At 36.3% G+C, this 19381-nt stretch overlaps 2 protein-coding genes across 2 annotated transcripts in view; both read right to left on the bottom strand.

The window, feature by feature from the left end:
- LOC107748388 (SWI/SNF complex subunit SMARCC2-like) overlaps nucleotides 1-7061 on the bottom strand; it is a 16119-nt gene extending 9058 nt beyond the window's left edge. Inside the window, exons 1-15 of the mRNA XM_016563164.1 lie at nucleotides 6948-7061; nucleotides 5451-5570; nucleotides 5268-5353; nucleotides 3594-3675; nucleotides 3356-3448; nucleotides 2949-3018; nucleotides 2716-2785; nucleotides 2552-2627; nucleotides 2194-2438; nucleotides 1902-2026; nucleotides 1766-1822; nucleotides 1405-1442; nucleotides 766-896; nucleotides 532-603; nucleotides 295-408 (exon numbers count right to left, since the gene is read on the bottom strand). Of these exons, the coding sequence (XP_016418650.1) occupies nucleotides 295-408; nucleotides 532-603; nucleotides 766-896; nucleotides 1405-1442; nucleotides 1766-1822; nucleotides 1902-2026; nucleotides 2194-2438; nucleotides 2552-2627; nucleotides 2716-2785; nucleotides 2949-3018; nucleotides 3356-3448; nucleotides 3594-3675; nucleotides 5268-5353; nucleotides 5451-5570; nucleotides 6948-7058 (1490 nt within the window). The 5' untranslated portion in view covers nucleotides 7059-7061. The remainder of the gene's footprint in view (nucleotides 1-294; nucleotides 409-531; nucleotides 604-765; nucleotides 897-1404; nucleotides 1443-1765; nucleotides 1823-1901; nucleotides 2027-2193; nucleotides 2439-2551; nucleotides 2628-2715; nucleotides 2786-2948; nucleotides 3019-3355; nucleotides 3449-3593; nucleotides 3676-5267; nucleotides 5354-5450; nucleotides 5571-6947) is intronic.
- Nucleotides 7062-10046: 2985 nt separating this feature from the next.
- LOC107748412 (complement C1q-like protein 4) lies at nucleotides 10047-18045 on the bottom strand. Its single transcript, XM_016563195.1, has 2 exons — nucleotides 17468-18045; nucleotides 10047-10334 (listed from the first exon to the last, which is right to left on the bottom strand). The coding sequence occupies exons 1-2, from the start codon at nucleotides 17999-18001 to the stop codon at nucleotides 10155-10157; spliced, it is 714 nt and encodes a 237-aa protein (XP_016418681.1). The 5' UTR covers nucleotides 18002-18045; the 3' UTR covers nucleotides 10047-10154.
- Nucleotides 18046-19381: the final 1336 nt, after the last annotated feature.

The following is a 19381-nucleotide window of genomic DNA, read 5'->3' as shown; positions in this document are numbered from 1 at the left end:
CTAATTCTAAAATGTGTACATAACATTATTGAACTTTAACGATATCTGCAATACATTTATGTTGGTTCTGTTCTGTTTACCCTGGGGGGATTATCGCTGCTCTCCCTGCTCTCATCCATGCTAGGCTGCATGGATGCGCAGGGAGTTCTTGCCCAGAACAGAACCATACCGCCAATCCAAACTGTATGCTAATTGTCAATCATCTTTGACGATAGTGGTCCTGACAGAACCATGCATATATAATGTAAACATTTTAGCATTTAACATTTTAGCATTTTCTTTCTTTTCCCAGACCTCATAATGGCACAAACATCTCCAGCCAGGTTCCTACGGCATGCTGTAGAGGTCAAATACTCCTGTGGGTTCAGTCTGTACGTGTCAATCATGAAGTTACGGTATGCCAGGTAACTGTAACACAGCAGAGAGTGAAGAAACAGGGTGAAAAAAAAAAAAGCTAATTAATGAAGGTCAGAAAACATATTTAAGTTCAAATCAGTCTTTGTGTGAAGGTTCACCACAAGATATTCTTACATTTCAGGTGTCTTTGACTTGTTTTTCCCATTGAAAAACTCAGGCAGTGCTCTGCGCTCTATAGCATGGACACTAAAAGAGACAGAAACAGACTGTTACATTCTGACTCTGTTGTGACTCTTGATTTTTCTATAATGAGAAAACAGCATAGTCAAACAATCGCTTCCTATTTAAATAAAAAAAATGATTCTTGATCAGATTTCAGAGTTTCAAAGTTGTGTGTAGTCACAGTACCTGTTATAGTCAAACCAAGCAGCATAGCTAGGTATAATGATATGATGGGTCTGTTCAGTGACATTATCCTCATGAAGGTCCGAACCCTTCACCGGTTCTCCTTTCACACTCGGACAACCTTCTTCTTCCTCCTAGAAACACACAAACACATAACAAACCATGAAAACTGCTCACGAAATATAGTGGGATTTAAACCTCTGACATTTTGATAATCTAGTCTTCATTAGTCTAAATTTTGAAAATGTTAAGATTTTGATAAATGTAATTATTAAAAATGCTGTACTATTTTTGGGTCACCAATCAAACCATGTCATTAAATCATGAGTTCACGCAACCTGAAATACAAAAAAATTATCATTCTTTTGTTTATTTTTAAATTCATATATTCTTCCAAATTTTTATGATACTATAATTTATATAAAAATTTAATTATTGTGATTATTAATAATAATACTAATAATCATATATTTTAATGCATTATTTTTAAAAAAATGCAATTTTAAAAATAAGCATTTTAGAAGCATGATTATTATTTGGTCTCAAATCCAGCTGTATATATATAAAACTAAACATACAGAAATATGAAAACTGAACTTGTGAGCAGAAATACTGTGAAATGTGTTTCATTTGCTGCTATACCTTCCCTACAGTCTCCATTGATTCATCCTCTTGCTCATCTAGGTGTGATAGCAGAAAAAAAAACAATTGAGTCATTTTGCACATATACTTATACTTTATATTACAGGAAAAAACTGTGTTAATTAGCACAGAAAGATGAAGTGAGTGCTTTTTATGATAAAATTTCTCCTTTCTCCTAAAACGTCCTCCTATCGCTGCTCTTCTATGCAAAGACAGCTGTAATTACCCATTCATAGGCTGACATAGACATCCTTTATTTTTGCAATTACACTTTGCAAAAATAAAAGAAAAGACACACTTCACCTTTCGGTTAGTTTGAGTGGCAGGTGTGTTAGAGACAGACACTACTGTAGAGACATACCCAGGTCAGTCATAGTGCCTCCTTTCACTGGAGTAGAATCTGAGTCCTTCTTAGTCACTACACACACAAATATCAAGATTACACACAATCTAGACTAACACGTTAGTTAAAAACTGTTAGATGTGTGTGAATGTACCTGTTTTAGGTAGTGTTGCTTCCTCCACTGCAGGCACAGGTGAGGGTTCATCTAAATCTTTAGTCAGATCTTCCTGTTCTTCCTCTCTCTGTCCTCGTTTGGACTTAGTGTAGGGAGTAGTGGGCCTGAAAACACACACACAGGTCCATACAAAGACACAGAGAGAGGTTCACATTTAAAAATTAAAACAAAAGATAAATTAAAATCAAAATAATTTCAGATATTCTCTGAAACAAATGTCACTGTTTCCTGAGAATCTCCTGAGGAGTTTAAAATGCAGTAATAGAAATACCCTTTCTTGGTGTTTTTCTTCTTGCTCTCCTGTGGTGGAGGGGTAGGAGATGGAGACGGGGAGCGCTTCCTTTTTTTGGCACTGCTGGGTTTTTTATCCCTCCTTTCATCTGGAGTGCTCACTTCATCTGTGAGAGTCTTCGCTGAAATTCTCTTCCTCCTCGGTCCTCCTTCTCCCACCTCATAGTCTTCCTCATTCATCCACTCATTAAACTGATCCAGGTCCAGAATCCACTTGGCATGGACCTACACAAACACAAACACATACACATAAACTTAAAATTTTATGAAGGGTAGGGAGAGCATGTGCAAGACAAAAGAGACAAAGAAAAAGAGAGGTAGAGGGGGGGGGTTCTAACCTTCCTGGGTTTCTCAGCAGTGGGCGGATCCTCCACAGCAGCCTCCACCTCACTGGCTGAGATCCATGTGTCATAACTGCATCATGAACACAACATATTAATCCTGCAATAACATACACACCTGAACTCTGTGTGTGTGTGTGTGTGTGTGTGTGCGAGCTCACCTATCAGGCCAATAGCCCCAGTGTAGCAGCATCTGTTTGTCTCTCTTCATTACAGGACGAACCCACTCTTCTGAAAAGCACACACATGCCAATTACAATATTAATACTGAAAACCATTCTTTTTTTTTTTTATAAAGGTAGCACAATTTTTTTACCATTGTGTTTAGCCCCCTTGTACCCTACACATGTATGTGAATATACTTTTACACTATGAAATACACAGCAGAACGTACCGTCCTCCAGACTAGTAGGAACAGGCACCACTACATGAGAGCTGGACAGCTTATCTTCAGTCACAGATCCCTACAAACACACAAACGGTATTACACATAAAACTGTGTGATATTTAAAATATTTAATAAATATTTTACCATTATTTCAATTAAAAAAAAGCAATGATTCTGATGCCAACTTAAAATTAAGCAACATTGTAAATAACACTTGTAAGTCTTTTTTATTCAGCCAACTACTACTAGTCAGTAGTAGTTTTATTTAGTAACTTTTTAAGCTATTTTAGGGCACATACACAGCTATTGAAATACATACTGAATATTGTATAAATAAACAAAAATAACTAATTTTTAAAAATAAATTATCCAGCCATAACTAGATGACCTTATCTAATGGTTTTGGCAAGTACCTGGTGTCGTTTGATTATGTCCTTCAGTTTTCCCAGTAGCTTGGGCTCTATCTCTGAACTCAGGTAAATCACAGGTCGGGTCAAGCAGTTATTCTACAAAGGGAAAAACACAACATTATACAATATTTCATCTCACAAATGTACATACAAATAAATACTAACCCTATCATGAATGCAAGTGATGTTCATCTGACTGTATAACTGCATGTGTGTGTGAAACTGTGTGTTTAAAACACACCTGTACCAAAGATTTTTCTATAGTCATGAACATTTCAACATTGCGGTCCATTCTCGAAGGATTCTGGAAGTCAAATCTCCTCCTGATGGATACAAAAGTGAACAACAAATGAGTATTAATTAGATTTTTGATCTGCAATCATTGAAGGAGCTCTTCACTAATAAGTACTTTAATGTCACAGGATTGATTCACTAGCAGAAAGTTCAAATGCAGCAAAAATGTCATGCAGAATCTATTCAGGAGCATAAGGACCAATTCACACCATGAGGGAGGCGAATCACGACTCTCTTGGCAAGTGTGTCATAAGGTTAAGTGTCAGTGAAATTATACAACAGCTGATTAGGACCACTCAAATAAATGGCAAATGTACATATTTAATGAATAGATACTTAAGTAGTCCACATGATGAATATATGGAAGTTTTGGAAGAACATTTTTGCAATTATTCTAGAATATTTTTGTTGATATTTTTATGAATTTGGAGTCATAGCCTATTCACACCTATACAGTTGATTGCTGAAGAACATGATGCAGGGCAACAACTCACTATCCCTCCTTTTTTGTCTCATATTTATATCATATGATAGTAAAGCAATACCACACAAGCAAGGAGTGCAGTATCATACAAGTGCTGTTTTTGTCTCAAATAGCACGAGTGCAAATGTGACATTGATTTTATACAGCAGTTCAATAAATGAGAATTGAATATTGTGTTATATTTTAGACACAATATTATATATATATATATATATATATATATATACACACACACAAAAACAAATAAAAATATTGTTACCTTTCATTCTGTTTTATTTAAAAACAAATTAATAGCATTTATGTATTTAATTAAATAATAAAAAGAAGTGAAAGAAGAGAGGACCATTACCATCCTTGATCACTCTTGAACTTGTAGGCAGCAGCCAGAATATGACACAGAGCTCCTCCAGATTTTTCAATAAATGAGAATTGAATATTGTGTTATATTTTAGACACAATATTGTCTGTTTTTGCTCAGTTTTGGCAACGAAAATATTATCTATTAAAGTCACAGCAGAACTGTTGTGCGTCTCCAAGCAACACACAATTTCTGAATGAATCTGTTTTGAATGAATTGGGTGAGCCAATGATTCAATGGTCCATTCATAAAGAGATTCCTCAATGAAATGGTCATTTGAAGGAATTGAATGAATGAATGACTCAATTACTTATTCATTAAGACTTTTACTGCCACCTACTGGCAGTTTTAGTTTCTTATTTAGAGTATAATTTCATTAAAAATAATTTCATATTTACATATTAATAAAAGAAATCTGAAAATAAAAATAGAATATCCAAATTAACAAAAAAAAAAACGAATTAAAAGGGATAGTTAGAAAAAAAAAAAGAAAATTGAAAAAGAAAATGTGATTCCAAATTTGAAAAATTCTTTCCAAAGCTACTTTTTGTAATATCTATTTCATGCTTGCCTCATGTAACACGATAACGGTTTTAAATTATATTTTGTGGGTGATTTCTAAACCAAATTTGATGTACAATTAATATGCAATTAATTCGATTAATTAATCGCCACAGTGTAATCAATTAGATTAAAACTTTTCATTGATTGACAGCCCTAATATATATATATAATTTAATTAAATAATAAAAAGAAGTGAAAGAAGAGAGGACCATTACCATCCTTGATCACTCTTGAACTTGTAGGCAGCAGCCAGAATATGACACAGAGCTCCTCCAGATTTGAAATCCAAAAAACACTTCATCTAAGGGTGAGAGGAGAGCTTCATTAGTACTCTACAATGCTGATTACTTTAATGCATTCAATTCAATACTATTACGAAAGAAGGCTTGTGTGAGTACCGGTAGTTTAGTGAGGGGAGGGTTGCTGACATGCCGGCCAAACACTTCCTCCTGAAACTGAAGGAGCTGAACCACCAGACTCGACAAAGATTTATTGGTGGGGGGCTCTGCTTGAATATACTAGAAAGAAAAAGAGAATGTTTTAGACGCTAGACACCATAATAAAAGGAACGCACACACACATATATATATAGATTAATTAGTCAATATTTGGTCATTCTGATGTTATCTGCATTAGCCAATAACAATAATACTGCATAAAATTAAGTGCTAATTTAATTTCTGCAATTTTTTGTATATTTTGTGACCATTGCAATCATTAAATTGTATTACATATACAGTGTTTAAATTCATGTTATTGTTAATTCAACCTTTCACTCAAATTTAATGTTGATAATATAATTTACGAAAGAAATGCTAAATTGAATGCATTTTCACTAAGGTTTCACCAAGCAAATGATCCAAAACTTTTCCTTGACCACTAATAGGGACATGCTTGCTTTTGCTTAATTATATTTAAGAGTGGTCTGTCAGCTTTCCTCCATCCATCTATGGAACATCTACATGACTTGACATTTTAAAAGTTAAAATGAGTATTTTTAAATGACAAAAAAAAAAAAAAAACACACAATTAAGGCTGCTCTGAGCAGAGTCTGAATGATATAGCATCAGTCCTGTGGTTTTTATGTGGATATATAATTTAGTTTAGTATTTTTACGTGTAATTTAATTTAATGTTTCCATATTCATATTTTAAAACCTAATTTCATATTATTTTTGTAATGGTAATTCCATAAAGGTAAATACATGCATTTATTAAAATTAGGTTTGCTTTGAACTACATTAAAAGATGTTTACTATGCACGGAATATCTTTCTTTACCTCATATATGAAATACCTTTACATTTTCATGTATATGTTAATTGAGGTGTTTCATTAGCGAGAAATTACACTTTGTTGCACACTGTAGCCGGTTCCCACACATTGCTTCAGTGTATCGAGTAATTTCCACGGGTAAATTGTTGCAACTGAAGAGAGAAAAAACATTCTTCACATCCGACTGTGAATTTGTCATCGTCTGTAACACGTTGCTGTTTTTTTACACACACAGCGCGCGAGGCGGATTTGGCTGCACATCTGGATTCACGCACTTGCGCTGGCCAGTACCGCAGCCCAGTTACACGAGCTGGCCTTTCCTTGTATAAAAGAGAAAGGCCATTCATAAAACCCTATTAGATAAGGTCAAATTACTATCCAGAGATGTGGGATATTTTGGATAAAGCAAATTCTTGGGTACGTCTTAAGACTTTTCTCAAGACGCGCATCCAGCATCTTCTATTGTCTGAGACGCGTCAGACTGGATTTTAAACAGCTGGATTTCTCTCCATCTCCTTTCCTGCCCTCCCCTCTCCTTTCTGCCTACCCGCCTCGAGTCTGCCTTTTCCTGCACAAATATATCACGAACGGTCAGTGCTGGTTACAAATAAACGAATGGTACCTTTTTATAATTCTTGCCCAGCCAAACCCGGACATTGTCGAACTGCGAGACGGTATCAGACGCTTCGAAATATTTTACATTCGGGCCGCCGTCTTTCTTCCGTACCGCCATCTTTGTCTGCTCGAAAGTTTTGCCACCCACCGCCCCCTGGCGTTCATTTGTTTTTGCTAGAAAAGTCGAAAGTAAGAGTCGATGGATAGGAAACGACATCCATTCCGGCTCAAATTCTAGGCTTGTGCTTCCATTGCAGCGTTGGAAAACCTTGAGCCAAAATGGCGGACAAAGGTGGCCAGTGTCTTCTGGGCATCCCATCCCCCTCCTCAAAGAGCGAAATCACATTGAGCTTTCCACAATAGATTGTTGTAGCCCCCATATTTTAGTAAACTTGATAGCCCTTGTTTTAAAGTAGTCTCATATTTCCCTCAAATTGCAAAATTGATTTTTCAACGATCAATAATATTCACTAGACGCAAGCAAACGGTAAGTAATTTTGAATGGTTAGTGACAATTAACAGGAACCAAATGTGTCATTCATCATCCAGTGAATGTCACTCACGGTATTGTTAAAGTAGATGCACTTGAACCTCTTGAACTTTTCAAGTTCAAGTCTTTAGTTTGCAGTACAAATAGCAATACCTAAAAGTATACAATAGGTGGTGGTGTTGTCTAAAGTAAAGTGTTGCCAGAGCTGCGTTTGCTCAGTGCTGGTCGTTCAGCAGACTTACTTAGAAACATTTAGCATGAAGTAGTATCTCATGTTCTGTCCGTTTAATAAACATGTTTTAACATGCTTAAGTATCAAGATGATATCTCGTGACTTTTCCTAATCTTATGAGAACTGATTATAAACAATTGCTGCATCATCATGCGTACTGTCTGATAAAACAGATTAATAAGCGTGTTAATAAATCTATCTATCTATCTATCTATCTATCCTGTCTGTCTTAAAGTTGTGCATTGTAAAAAAGTAATGATACGTTTTTGTTTATGTCTATTTGGAGGATGTGTTTGTGAGAATCTTTCACCCTTCAATGTTTTCTCAAATTACATCTTAAAGTCTGAGTGTGAGGCCTTACCTACACAAGAAATTCACGCTGTAGAGACCTGCAGTGTCAGTGTAGATTGACAAAACAGTGAAATATTCTCTTTCCTAACCTTGTTTCTGTCAGAGTTATCACAAATGTAGAAAGTGTTGGTGTTGCTGTCTAGCCAATCTCTTTGACCTTTTTACTATTGTCCTTCAAAGGATGCCCAGCCATCTATCTCCCCTCATTACCAAGGAAATGTGTTTGCATCTGGTTGTGTGTGTGTGTGTGTCTGTGTGTGAGGCACAGTGAATAGTAATCAACACTGTCAGTGGCTTCCTGACTAATTAAGTGGTGTGTTTGAGAAAAGGAAAGAGAGTGTGTGTTTTTATTAACAGCTTATTTTGTTTGTGATTTTAATCTATATGAACTGTTTTTCTACCTTACATGTTCTTTTTATGGGAGTTATGTAGCTCAATTTCATATTGGGGCAGGCATGTATTGATTATATGTTGGCATGCCTTCAGGCTGTTTAAACACACACACTTAACAGAAATAAACCACCCAGATCATCAAATGTCCAGCTTTAATTAAAAATGGAAGGCAAGTTGAAAGAAAGATAGACGCGAAAGTGTTTATTTATTTATTTACAGCATGTAGTCTTTAACATGCCAGAATAAAAGTCTATAATAATGATTAATTACACAACTGCAAGGCTTTACAACAGCAATCAATCTACAAGTCAAATATTTAGAAGCAAATTTTCTTGCACTTTATATTGATATGGACACATATTTGAATCACATACATTGCTGATACACGCACACACACACACACACACACACACAGAAACTGGATGTTTTCAGATTACAGATGGATCAGGACACTTTTAAATGTTTAGTCCACAAACCAATCCTACAGGATGTTTGTGGCATTAAACAGAGAAAGACTGATTATATCATTATCATATAATTATCATTTATAATTTCACAATAGTCTCAAAGTTCCTCCAGTATAAACACTGTGTACATACTTAGTAGACATAGAGGTTAAAACATACAGTTTCCATGCCATGAAATGCATACACCCTTTTCCCAGTTATGCACACACATACACATGATGCAGGGGGAGAATGGTGATCTAGTAAAATGCAACAAGATAATTCTGGGTAATCCTTAAAGGTAGTTTTCTTTTTAGCCTAATGGATGAGCTTTGCACACAACATACTGTAACAGTGCCAGACACTGTAATTTTAAAATGAAAAATAATCAATTAAAAATATCAACTAAATAAACATTCTCTTCATCATTGGTGAGCTCAAAATCAAAAAATAAGACCCGGACTACATTTTTCTCATGTTTCAAAGTTAATTGTCTTAAAAGTAGCAAATACACCATGGCCAGACCAAGATGACTGTTAGCAAAGTCAATACAAAGTGTCTACAACTTGATTAAAGTCAACATGAAATCAAATTTGAAAAAACTCTCTTTAGTTTCTTAATACACATTCATGGTGTTATTGTGATCAACTCATCTGTTCACAGTATTTCAAAGAAAAAAAGTTTGTCTACATAATCTTTCATCAAAACATAACTTGCTTAACCTCCAAAATAAATGTAGTAAGTAGTCTTTTCTTATCAAGAGCCATTTTTTGGTACATATGTTACACTGCAATTTTTTTTTAAATCCCTATCTTTGATTGTTTTTTTTTTTGTTTTTTTTGTCAGCTGTTAAGATTTGTTTTCAGAGAATGTTTGTAGTCATAATACTATGAAAGATTCTTTTCCACTTTAAATCAAATTTATTGAGGCTTATATTTAAAATGTTTACATTTTGACAAAATTTACATTGCGTACCTGTCATAGACAGACCACTTTTTACAATCCAATCAATTGGCAGTGGATAAAATCAAGTCCCAGCATACTTTTTTCTCTTTGAACATCCTGTTTCACTTTGAATTACATCATATTAAGAAAGTAAAATGGGTTGTCACTGCTGTTGACTTTGTCACTATAATCAGAAAGCATACTCTCAGTTTTGAAGTTAATTTTACAATGTTTCCTCTTGAAGTTATATCACATGTTGTATCGCTTGAATCAGATGTTGCTGTATATCAGTCAGTCTGATTTGATGGTGTTAAATATGTGATGATATATTTGAATTTTTGTATGTTTGTGTATTTGTTAGTCAGGGTAGATGAGAAAGCCACTGAATGTGCTGTATTTGTTGGTGTTTCCTCCATGCACTTTTCCGCCATCCAACTGCACGCAAACCTCATCTCCCACGTCTAAATGCAGGATCACACTGTTAGAGGCGTAGTCATAATTCTGATCTGCGTCCTGAGCGATCGCACTGGCCCTCACCTGAGAGAGGGAATGAGAGAGCAAAAAATGGTTTTAATGTTGGATAAAAGAAAGAGTAAATCATAATAATTAGGTAGAGAGAGAGGAGATAAGTGTTCAGGGAATAACAACTTGAATTTTGTCTTTTCATTACACAAAGCTATTGTATTGTTTTAAAACTACTTGCAATATAGCACACGAGTTGCATGGAACACATTTATGATACTTTTATGCTGCTTTTGCAATGAAGTTTGAAAACTTCAGTTAGAATGCTTCTTTCTAATATATCAGTCTGCTTCTTCTCATCGTCAGTGTGCAGATGCCTTTAAATCCTTTAACCTCAATGGAAACTGGCAGTCCCTCTCATTCTAACAAACAGTCTTTCCCTCCCGTCTTATGATTTCTCGTCTCCTCCCTAAGTATCCTATGGGATACACAGAACAGAGAGAGAGAGAACAAAAGACCAAGACAGACCAAGGTCCGAGGGAATAAGGCTTATTGATCTGTGTGTCGCATGTGTGTGGTGTGTAATTTATAGGAAAGGCTGTTAAACACTGTGGTCTTCAGTCTTTCACAAATGTACTAATTTGTTTAATTGTTAAACTCATATAATACTATTTATTTTACATATATCCCAAGCTTTGGCAATATTGAATTACTTAGTCATGCCAACAAGGCTATTCTGTTAAAAAAAAAAAAAAACGTGGAAGATAAAGCAGGGAGGAGAAAAAAAAGAACTAACATTTGATTATTTTTTGAACATCAGAATTAAAATAAACACATCTGTCTTGAAACATTCATGTCAAAACACTGATTAATGTCTATGCTTCAACCAAAGCCTAATTTTTGACTGCTAATTAATGCATGATCTTAGCATATGTAAGAATCAAAGCATAATTGATGCTTCCAGTCCTGTGAAAAATTAATAAGTGTAATTCAAATTTATTTAACCCTCACTGCTTACCATCCAAGGTCTGCTACCATTAAAATCTATAAAATATTTATCCCTTTTTAAATTCTAGTTTATCCATAAAATACTTTTTACTTTTTAAGATTAAATGAATTTCAGTCGCGTCTCCAAGTGATCGACATTTTCTTGAGTTGTGCTTAATTCTTCTCACATCATTAATTATCCCTGTCTTCCCCTCATCTTTCTTTTCCCAGCACCTCTTCCCCCGTATCTGTTCATTCCTTGCAGCATCTATCCATCTTTTTCTGCTGGGATCGTAATAAAATGCAGGTCACGCGCGTGTCTTCACTGCGCGTCTCGTGTTGGCGCGTGTCCCTGTCCAGTCTAAATCGGATTGATTAACGGCGCGAGGTGGCAGCTCCCGCGGGAGGCCTGGGGCTGCGTCGGGGCCTCGCTGGCTCGGTAATTGCCCGGCGCAGTGCCTCGGCTGTTGCTCCTAATGGTGCCCACTCCTCAATAACTCCACTGTATCACAATAAACGGAGCCTCGTACCGACCACCAGTCAAATGGAGTCACCAAGTATTAAATGGGTGTGTGCGCGAAATAGAGAGACCTAGCTAGCATGTGCATTGTATAGTTTCCCCAAGTGATTTCAACAACCCGTTATCAGATTAAATAGCAGCCCTTCGGCTTAAACTATACAGACAGTTTCTGACAGAAACAGCGTGATGATAATGCAAACATATTCGTTAAATAAATTCAAGAACCAAATAATACGTTCAGAAAAACATTCAATTGTCAGAAGCGAAAATAATACACAGAAATTTATACAAATTATTGGTTGCGAACCTAATTTATTTTATTTGACTTTTATGAAAGCCAATAAAATATACATGGCACAGGGCTTACAGCTGCTTTTAAATTTCTTTCCTTGTTTTTTTTCAAGAGTGTATTTATTTTAAAATTGTTACTTAAAAAAAAAACTATGGACTTAAGCTGTGCTGTACATAATATTCCTAAAGTTTCATTACTAAGTAAATTTCTTATCATCAAATAATAATAATAATAATAATAAAACAACATTTTTTAGAATGTCAGTCCTCTCACATACACAGAGGGCATGCAGCTTTACCACAGTGTGTAACCTCAAAATATATAATGTCCTCCATTGCTAAAGGTTAACACTGTGATTTATGAATTCAAGAATGAACCATTTATCTCCTGTAATTTTGTATTCATACAAATCCCCTGTTTCTGAGTAACATTTAAGAGGCTAATTGGTTATATGACTGCAGGGCTCCCGATATGACTGATTTTACTTGAAGTAGCACTTCACTTATGTGATGGAAGTACTTTTTTTTTTATTTTTTTTTATACAAATATGTCTTGGTCAGAAACAAGCCTTGAAGGAAAGAAAAGGGAACTGAGAATGATCAGTTTTGTGACATAATCAAAGGTGGACATGAAGAAGCCATGCAAATTTAACCTCTTTTCTTTTCTATCTTTTTTAAATCCTCTCTGTCTTTCATGTTGTCAGACAATATGTACATTTGTGCAAATCTGTGCAAACAATCTTTGTTGAATTGCAGAGTGAGCAAATGTGGGAGCATTGAGGGAAACTACTTTATGAACCAACATCAATGAGATAAAACAAGAATGAATGAAAAGAATGTGCCAAATTGTTTGCCACAAACATTTCAAACAAATTTGCCAGCATTTCCAGGCAGCATGCCATAATTCTTCCTTACTGTCAGTCTCTTTTTACAGTCCCTCCTCAAGGTTAAAGGCTCCAGGTGTGTCTTTCTCAGTATGTCCTTTAACTGGTAAAAATTACTATACTTGAGAATCTAAGTGCCTTGCATGCTACAGGTTCATATATGTATGTTTTGTACAGTATGTCCTCTCCTAAATGGACCTCCTCACAAACACTGACATAATCTCAGAATTTGTATTAGATCGACCTTTTGTTCATTTAAAGGGCAGTGAAAGCGCAGGGAATGAGAGCTATACAAAAGAAGAAAACAAGAGGCTGAGAAAGCGTAGATCCGTAAACAGGGAAAAGGGGTGTACAAGTGTCTGTTGCAACAGCTGCAAAAACCTGTCAAGGTACTGTGGGATTACCTCATTAACTATATTAATTAATTAATTAATTGGAGGATGTAAACTCATTAGCTGCTGTGTAATTGACAGGATGTTCGAGGCTTTTCTAACAACTTCTCTGCATCACACCTTAATTAGTGCCGTGTTACTCTGACGAGACCACAGAGAGGGAGAGATTTTCGAAAGAGACAGGGAGGTGAAGTGCTAAAGATGAACCCAAAGTAAAAGCTAGTCGTACAGTGGGATTCTCATAGAGACATGTTTACATAACCAAGAATCAATTACTGAATTAATTAATCGAATTTGTAATGAGAAACAAATTGGCTGGGTATTCTACTTGAGTGACATTAATTTGTGGTCGTTGCGCTCCCTGCTGCACCCCTCATGATGCTGTTTTCGTTTCTTATTCAGCCCCATGCAATCTATCCCTGCCACGAGGAGCCAAACTTCAACTAATAAGTGGCATTTCACAAATACATTAATATTCAGAGTTCTCTAAAAATAAAACTAACTGCCACAATCTCGCTGAAGTTACAACAAAATTTTTGCCTGTCTCAAAGTGTGTTGGAATCTACCTGTATTGGATAGAAGATCATATACTATGTTTGTAGTTTCAGTTTCTGCAAATCTATGACCTGCAATGAGGTCAGTAGTCCTTTCTCGTTCTCTCTCTCACTTACACATGCGCTCACACTTTCTGTCGTTTTGCACATCTATCTTACTTACACTGATCTGATGCTGTCTGTCTCTGGCCTCGCAGTAACACTTTCTCCCGACCTCTCTGTCGGTTCTCCACTGATTAGCCATCCATCTTCCTCTCCTCCGTTCATCTCTCTATCATCCCACACCATTTTACTGCCTCCTATTGCATGCCCTCCTCATCTGGGTGGGCTCACACTTTCAGGTTTTGCCCTTGCATTTTTCATTTGCCTTTTCATTTTAAAATAGCTATAATAAATATAGCGTAAATATTGTTTTACACCTAAAACAACAGTGACATGGGCAAGTTTTCCAACAGCTTCCTTTTCAAAATAAAAAGTCTTTCATCGTTTACTCACCCTCATGTCGTATGTCTTTATTTCCTCTGAACAAAAAAGAAGATGGAACTGAGTCAATACACTGAAAGTCAGTGCACTGTAAAAAATAATTTAGAGATTTTGCCATTCAACTATCATAACACTGTAGACATAGACATTTTTTTTGTAGACATAACACATTTTTTATAAATTGTCCAGAAATCAAGACAATTTAAGTTTATTGGACCTCAACTAAGCTGAAAGCTGAATGAACTAGTATAACTGTTGTTTCAACTCAAAAACGCATGTTGAAACAACTGCTTCACACCGAGAAAAAAATGAAGATAACAAAAAATCGTAAGGAAGTGGGGTAACAAAGTTTTTAAGTTGATTCAACCAATAGTTTTTTACAGTGTGGGGTCCAAATTCCAAAACAACATTGGACCCCCATTGATTGTCAATTTTGTGGGGAAAAAAAAACACTTTTCAAAATGTCTTTGTATTTGGTGTTCCACAGAAGAAAAAAGTTTGGACATAAGGGTGAGTAAATGATGACAGCAAATTTCATTTTTGGGTGAACTATCCCTTTAAGAGCGAATCCAAACTCATGTTGGTGCAGTTGTGTGTATGTTTGTGAGAATGCTTTGAGAGGACCTTGAGATGGGTTAAATAATTTAGCTAAGGCGAGAGATAATTAATGAGGGCAGAGATAGACATTTGGCAGAGTGTGGCTCTGTGTGTGTGTTTGTGTGTGGCCCAGGTGGAAAAGAGGGAATCTCATCTTAAAGACATGAATGATTTAATACAAGAGGAGATCACTGGAATGACAATATATGCAATACAGCATGCCATACACTGCCTAAGCTTACTCTCCTCATCTTCTCACTTTCTGCATCTCGTCCTCCACTTAATGAAGGCTATGTTGAATCCCGAGCAGTCTGGATTTGGCCTGCAGCGCATGAGCTACTGTACAGTATATTCAGCAATAAAATGTTTTTAGTCAATGAGTAGCAGAGACATTCTGCTCCTCTATGTGACAAACTGAGTAACAGCATTAACAAAATTCAGTATTTTATTGATATTGCAATTATAAAGTCAATTCGGGTAACTTTTGATCTAATATTACAGTCAAAAAGTGTCCCAATTTGCCCTTAAACTAAATTCAAAAAGCTTCATTGTGCAGCAGTTTCTCAAATGAGATTTCCATTTGAACAGAACCTTGAAAATGAATTTTAATTGTTTATTCAATGTATTTTGGTTCATATTCTAATATTAATCTAATATTTTTGACATAAATATTACCAGTTACTTTAGATGTTACTACTTCAAACACATTTTTAGGGTTACTTAACAAAGAATTTTTACAATGTATGACAAACACTAGTTTGATGTTTTTATTTTATTTTTATTTATTTATTTATTGGTGAAAATATAAAATGAATATATTTTTTTCCTCAATTTTTTAAAGATAAATCCACTGCATGAGTTTGGCTTAGTTTGGCTTCACATGCAGAGCTTGTGCATTTGAATCAGTAAATTTAGCTGAGAAGGTTGATATAACTAGTTCCATCAGTAGTATTTCACAGATGCACTCTTTGGATCACAAAGCTGTGGATTCACTACAATCAGTTTCTTTTGTGCTAGATCATGTATGATGAACAGACAAAGGGCATTAATTGCAGGTGTTATGTCATGTTAATGGCAGTGTGATGAAGGGAAGCTGACAGGTTGCTACAGAATCATTAAAGGGTTTTCATCACTTCCTGTCAGATATATCTGTCACAAAGGGCCAAAAGCTCCAGGAATCTGCATGTGTGTGTGTGTGTTTGACTGTGTGAGAAAGACAGAGACACTGTGTGTATGTAAACACATGTTGCCAAGGGAATTTTTATCTCTTTGGATAATCCCCACTTTCTGTTCCACTACTAAAAATCATAACTGAGCGGTTGAGTTGAGAGCGCCTGAATCCCAGATCCGCGTCATATTTCACCAGATGGAGAGGTTTTTTCTCTCCTTACTTTTTCATTTATTCTAAATCCACGGGTCCTGTGAGGACTGTCTCCAGCTGTTGCATTTCGTTCCACTCCAGAGAGAGTCAAAGAGAGAGCGTTTGCTTGTTTGTGTGTGTTACAAATGTCCTCTTTTCATTGGAAACTGTTAGCCTTTTGCTATTTCTGGCTCTTAAAATAAAAACATAGTTTATTCTGTTAAACAGTCCCAAATGGACTGTTCAAAACACATTTAATCCCATTTGGTATATGCTATGCTCTTTGTAAGGTGTCATTGTCTTCTAAATCTGCATGTGTGTGTGTATATATATATATATATATATATATATATATATGTTTGCATTGTCTTTTTCCCCTCTGTAGGTATCTAGTGATAGGCTGAGAAAATGACTGATGAATAACTGAGTAGCTGCCTTACTGGATCCTATTTGAATGTTAAATGTATTCCTTAATCCTACCGGTGAATCTAATATTTGTTTGATATTTCAGTCAAATCACACTTTTGTTTTTTACAGTTCATTCATGTCTGACTTAGTCAAGATGAAGTAGCTCTAATAACTTAGTTAGCAAACTCTACCATTGTGCAGAATGAACCCAAAGGCTGTTTTTACCAGGGAAGTACAAAACTAAGAGTTGAACAATTGTCTTTCAATTTATGAGTTGGAATTTGAATTTAATTGGTCTCAGCCCACAAGAACTCAAATTGGAATGACAGGAAAAGGAATTTACTGGATTGCAATTCAACACAGGGATTCTGGGAAATAAAGTCTTCTTTTGCCATGGTCCACAAAAGTTAATATAATTTAAATATGGTTAATAAGCTGATATACTATCTATCTATCTATCTGTCTATCTGTCTGTCTGTCTGTCTGTATCTATCTATCTATCTATCTATCTACTTTTTTCAAAACTTTCAAACAAGGATTTGGCAAGCTAACACTCATAGTTTGTCTTGACAAACTTTGCTTTTCTAGTTAAACTGCATTGACAGTTTTTAAAATCCTGTTTGCTACCTGAATATAATTTAGGAATTGAATTGGAATTTAAAAGGCATTCTCAATTCAGATCTAAATAACACAATCTTTGTGTACACACACACTCACAGTCACATCTCCTACCTGTCCATTCTTCTTGAGGTCGGCCCACATACTAGTTCCATCTCCGCCCCTCATGAGCACGTGATAGGTGAAGAAATAGATTCCAGGAAGAGGGCAGGTGAACTTGCCAGTGGTAGGCTCATAATAATTCCCTACATTTGTCACCACATCATCAAACTTAAGTATCTCACTCCCCTCATGTTGCTTGCGAAGACCAGCATAAAAGGCAATTTTGGGGCTGTAGAACGATGGGATGTATCCTCCTGGGCCTGGACCTGGAGGTCCAGGCGGACCTGGTTTTCCTGGTTCTCCAGGTGGCCCACGTGGGCCTGGTGGCCCTTGGTTTCCACGAAAACCCAACTTGCCTCCCCCTCTGCGTCCAGGGGTGTCGTGAGGTGGAGGCGAAACAGGTGTTAGTTCATTGGTGGGCGTTAGAGAGTCACAGACCATCTTGCAGCTTCCAAGCATCTCATAATGCGTACCTCTGCCTCCAGACCCACCCAGTTTGGTGCTGTGGACCAGCAACGGAATAGCAACCAGTAGTACCAGCACCATGGCCACACCCACTGCCGCGCCAATAACGCGCTTCCTGCGGCTGAGGCGCGAGGCAGCGATAGAGAGGAAGTTCTCCTCCCCTTTAGAAGAAACAGGCCCGGCCAGAATGAACTCTGGGAAGGAAAAAGCACTAAGGTGAGATAGAAAAATTAACGAGGGGGTAAAATACGTTGAAGAGTGGCTTGTGTCTGAGAAATGAGCTAAAAGAAATTGTTTTTCAATATGAAAAATCCACCTTCAGCAACAAACAAATCAAATATCCTATATGGAACAAAGTCTTAGAGAATGTTTGTCTTCATTTCCTTTTAAAAGTTTCAATTTCTGCTATTTTCCCCTTCTGCTTTCATTTACTACTTCAAAATCATAATCACCAGCCCACTAACCACTACCTCTTCTGAGTGACACACACCGGACCCGGTTATCGCTCCATATAAACAGCAATTCTGGATGATCCAGCGGGTTTATATTGTCATATGAATATATATTACTTGTCTGATATAAGCAACATGGGGGATTTGGTGTCTCCAAATGTTCGTCTGTGGACGGAGATTCTATCAGGTGATGTGGAGGTGTATTTCTCAGGGGGTGCTGTATGGCAGTGGCTTCTCTTTATAGATTGGTGGAGTGACAACGTTGTGGCTTATTTTTCCATGAGAAGTTCAAGAAGCGTTCTGCAGAATTCCCAGAAAAGTCCATGTCCACCGCAGCATTTAAACAAACTCTGCCCCCCCTCTCACAGAAGAAAGCTGTGATTCATATTGATCAAAAACAATCCACGCTGTATATTATTTAGACTGTTTTGAGACAGTCTTAAACCTTCAAACGCATAAGTTTACGTTCTTCGCTTGTAATCGTCCTGTAAGCCCGATGGTAAATGGATGGTAAAATATAATTTTAAATTAGGCTCACAGCACTCTGGGTGATTTTCAGTCCCCGCTGGTCTTCATCAAACGTCAGCTGAATAACATTCAGGTTCCAAGATCAACCAGCATCTTGACATGTTTCTCACTGAGTTGAAACATAAAAAGACCTAAATTAGATTAACTGGAAAACTTATGGCCCATCTTTTAAGAGCGGCCAATGGATACACTGATGCTTATTGAGAATGCGCTATGAGGTTATTTATTTCTGTTCAATATTAGGCTTTTCACAGAAAAAAATATGCTTTTATGCACAAGGCCTCCAAAGTATGGTTGCATATGTATTTTAATAATCATTGTTATTTAACTGACTTTAATCATGCCATCAGAGTTTGCAGATACATTACTAAATCACAGATACATTACCTCTCCAAAGAAACTACAAACAGTAGCCTATCAGTAATCACAGATTTAAATAATTTAAATAATCAGATAACAATCAATGTTGTGTCAGCTGCTT

Source organism: Sinocyclocheilus rhinocerous, unplaced genomic scaffold (assembly GCF_001515625.1).
Source record: "Sinocyclocheilus rhinocerous isolate Xijiao unplaced genomic scaffold, SAMN03320098_v1.1 scaffold890, whole genome shotgun sequence".
Lineage (NCBI taxonomy): Eukaryota > Metazoa > Chordata > Actinopteri > Cypriniformes > Cyprinidae > Sinocyclocheilus > Sinocyclocheilus rhinocerous.
This window is presented reverse-complemented; position numbering and strand designations above follow the sequence as displayed.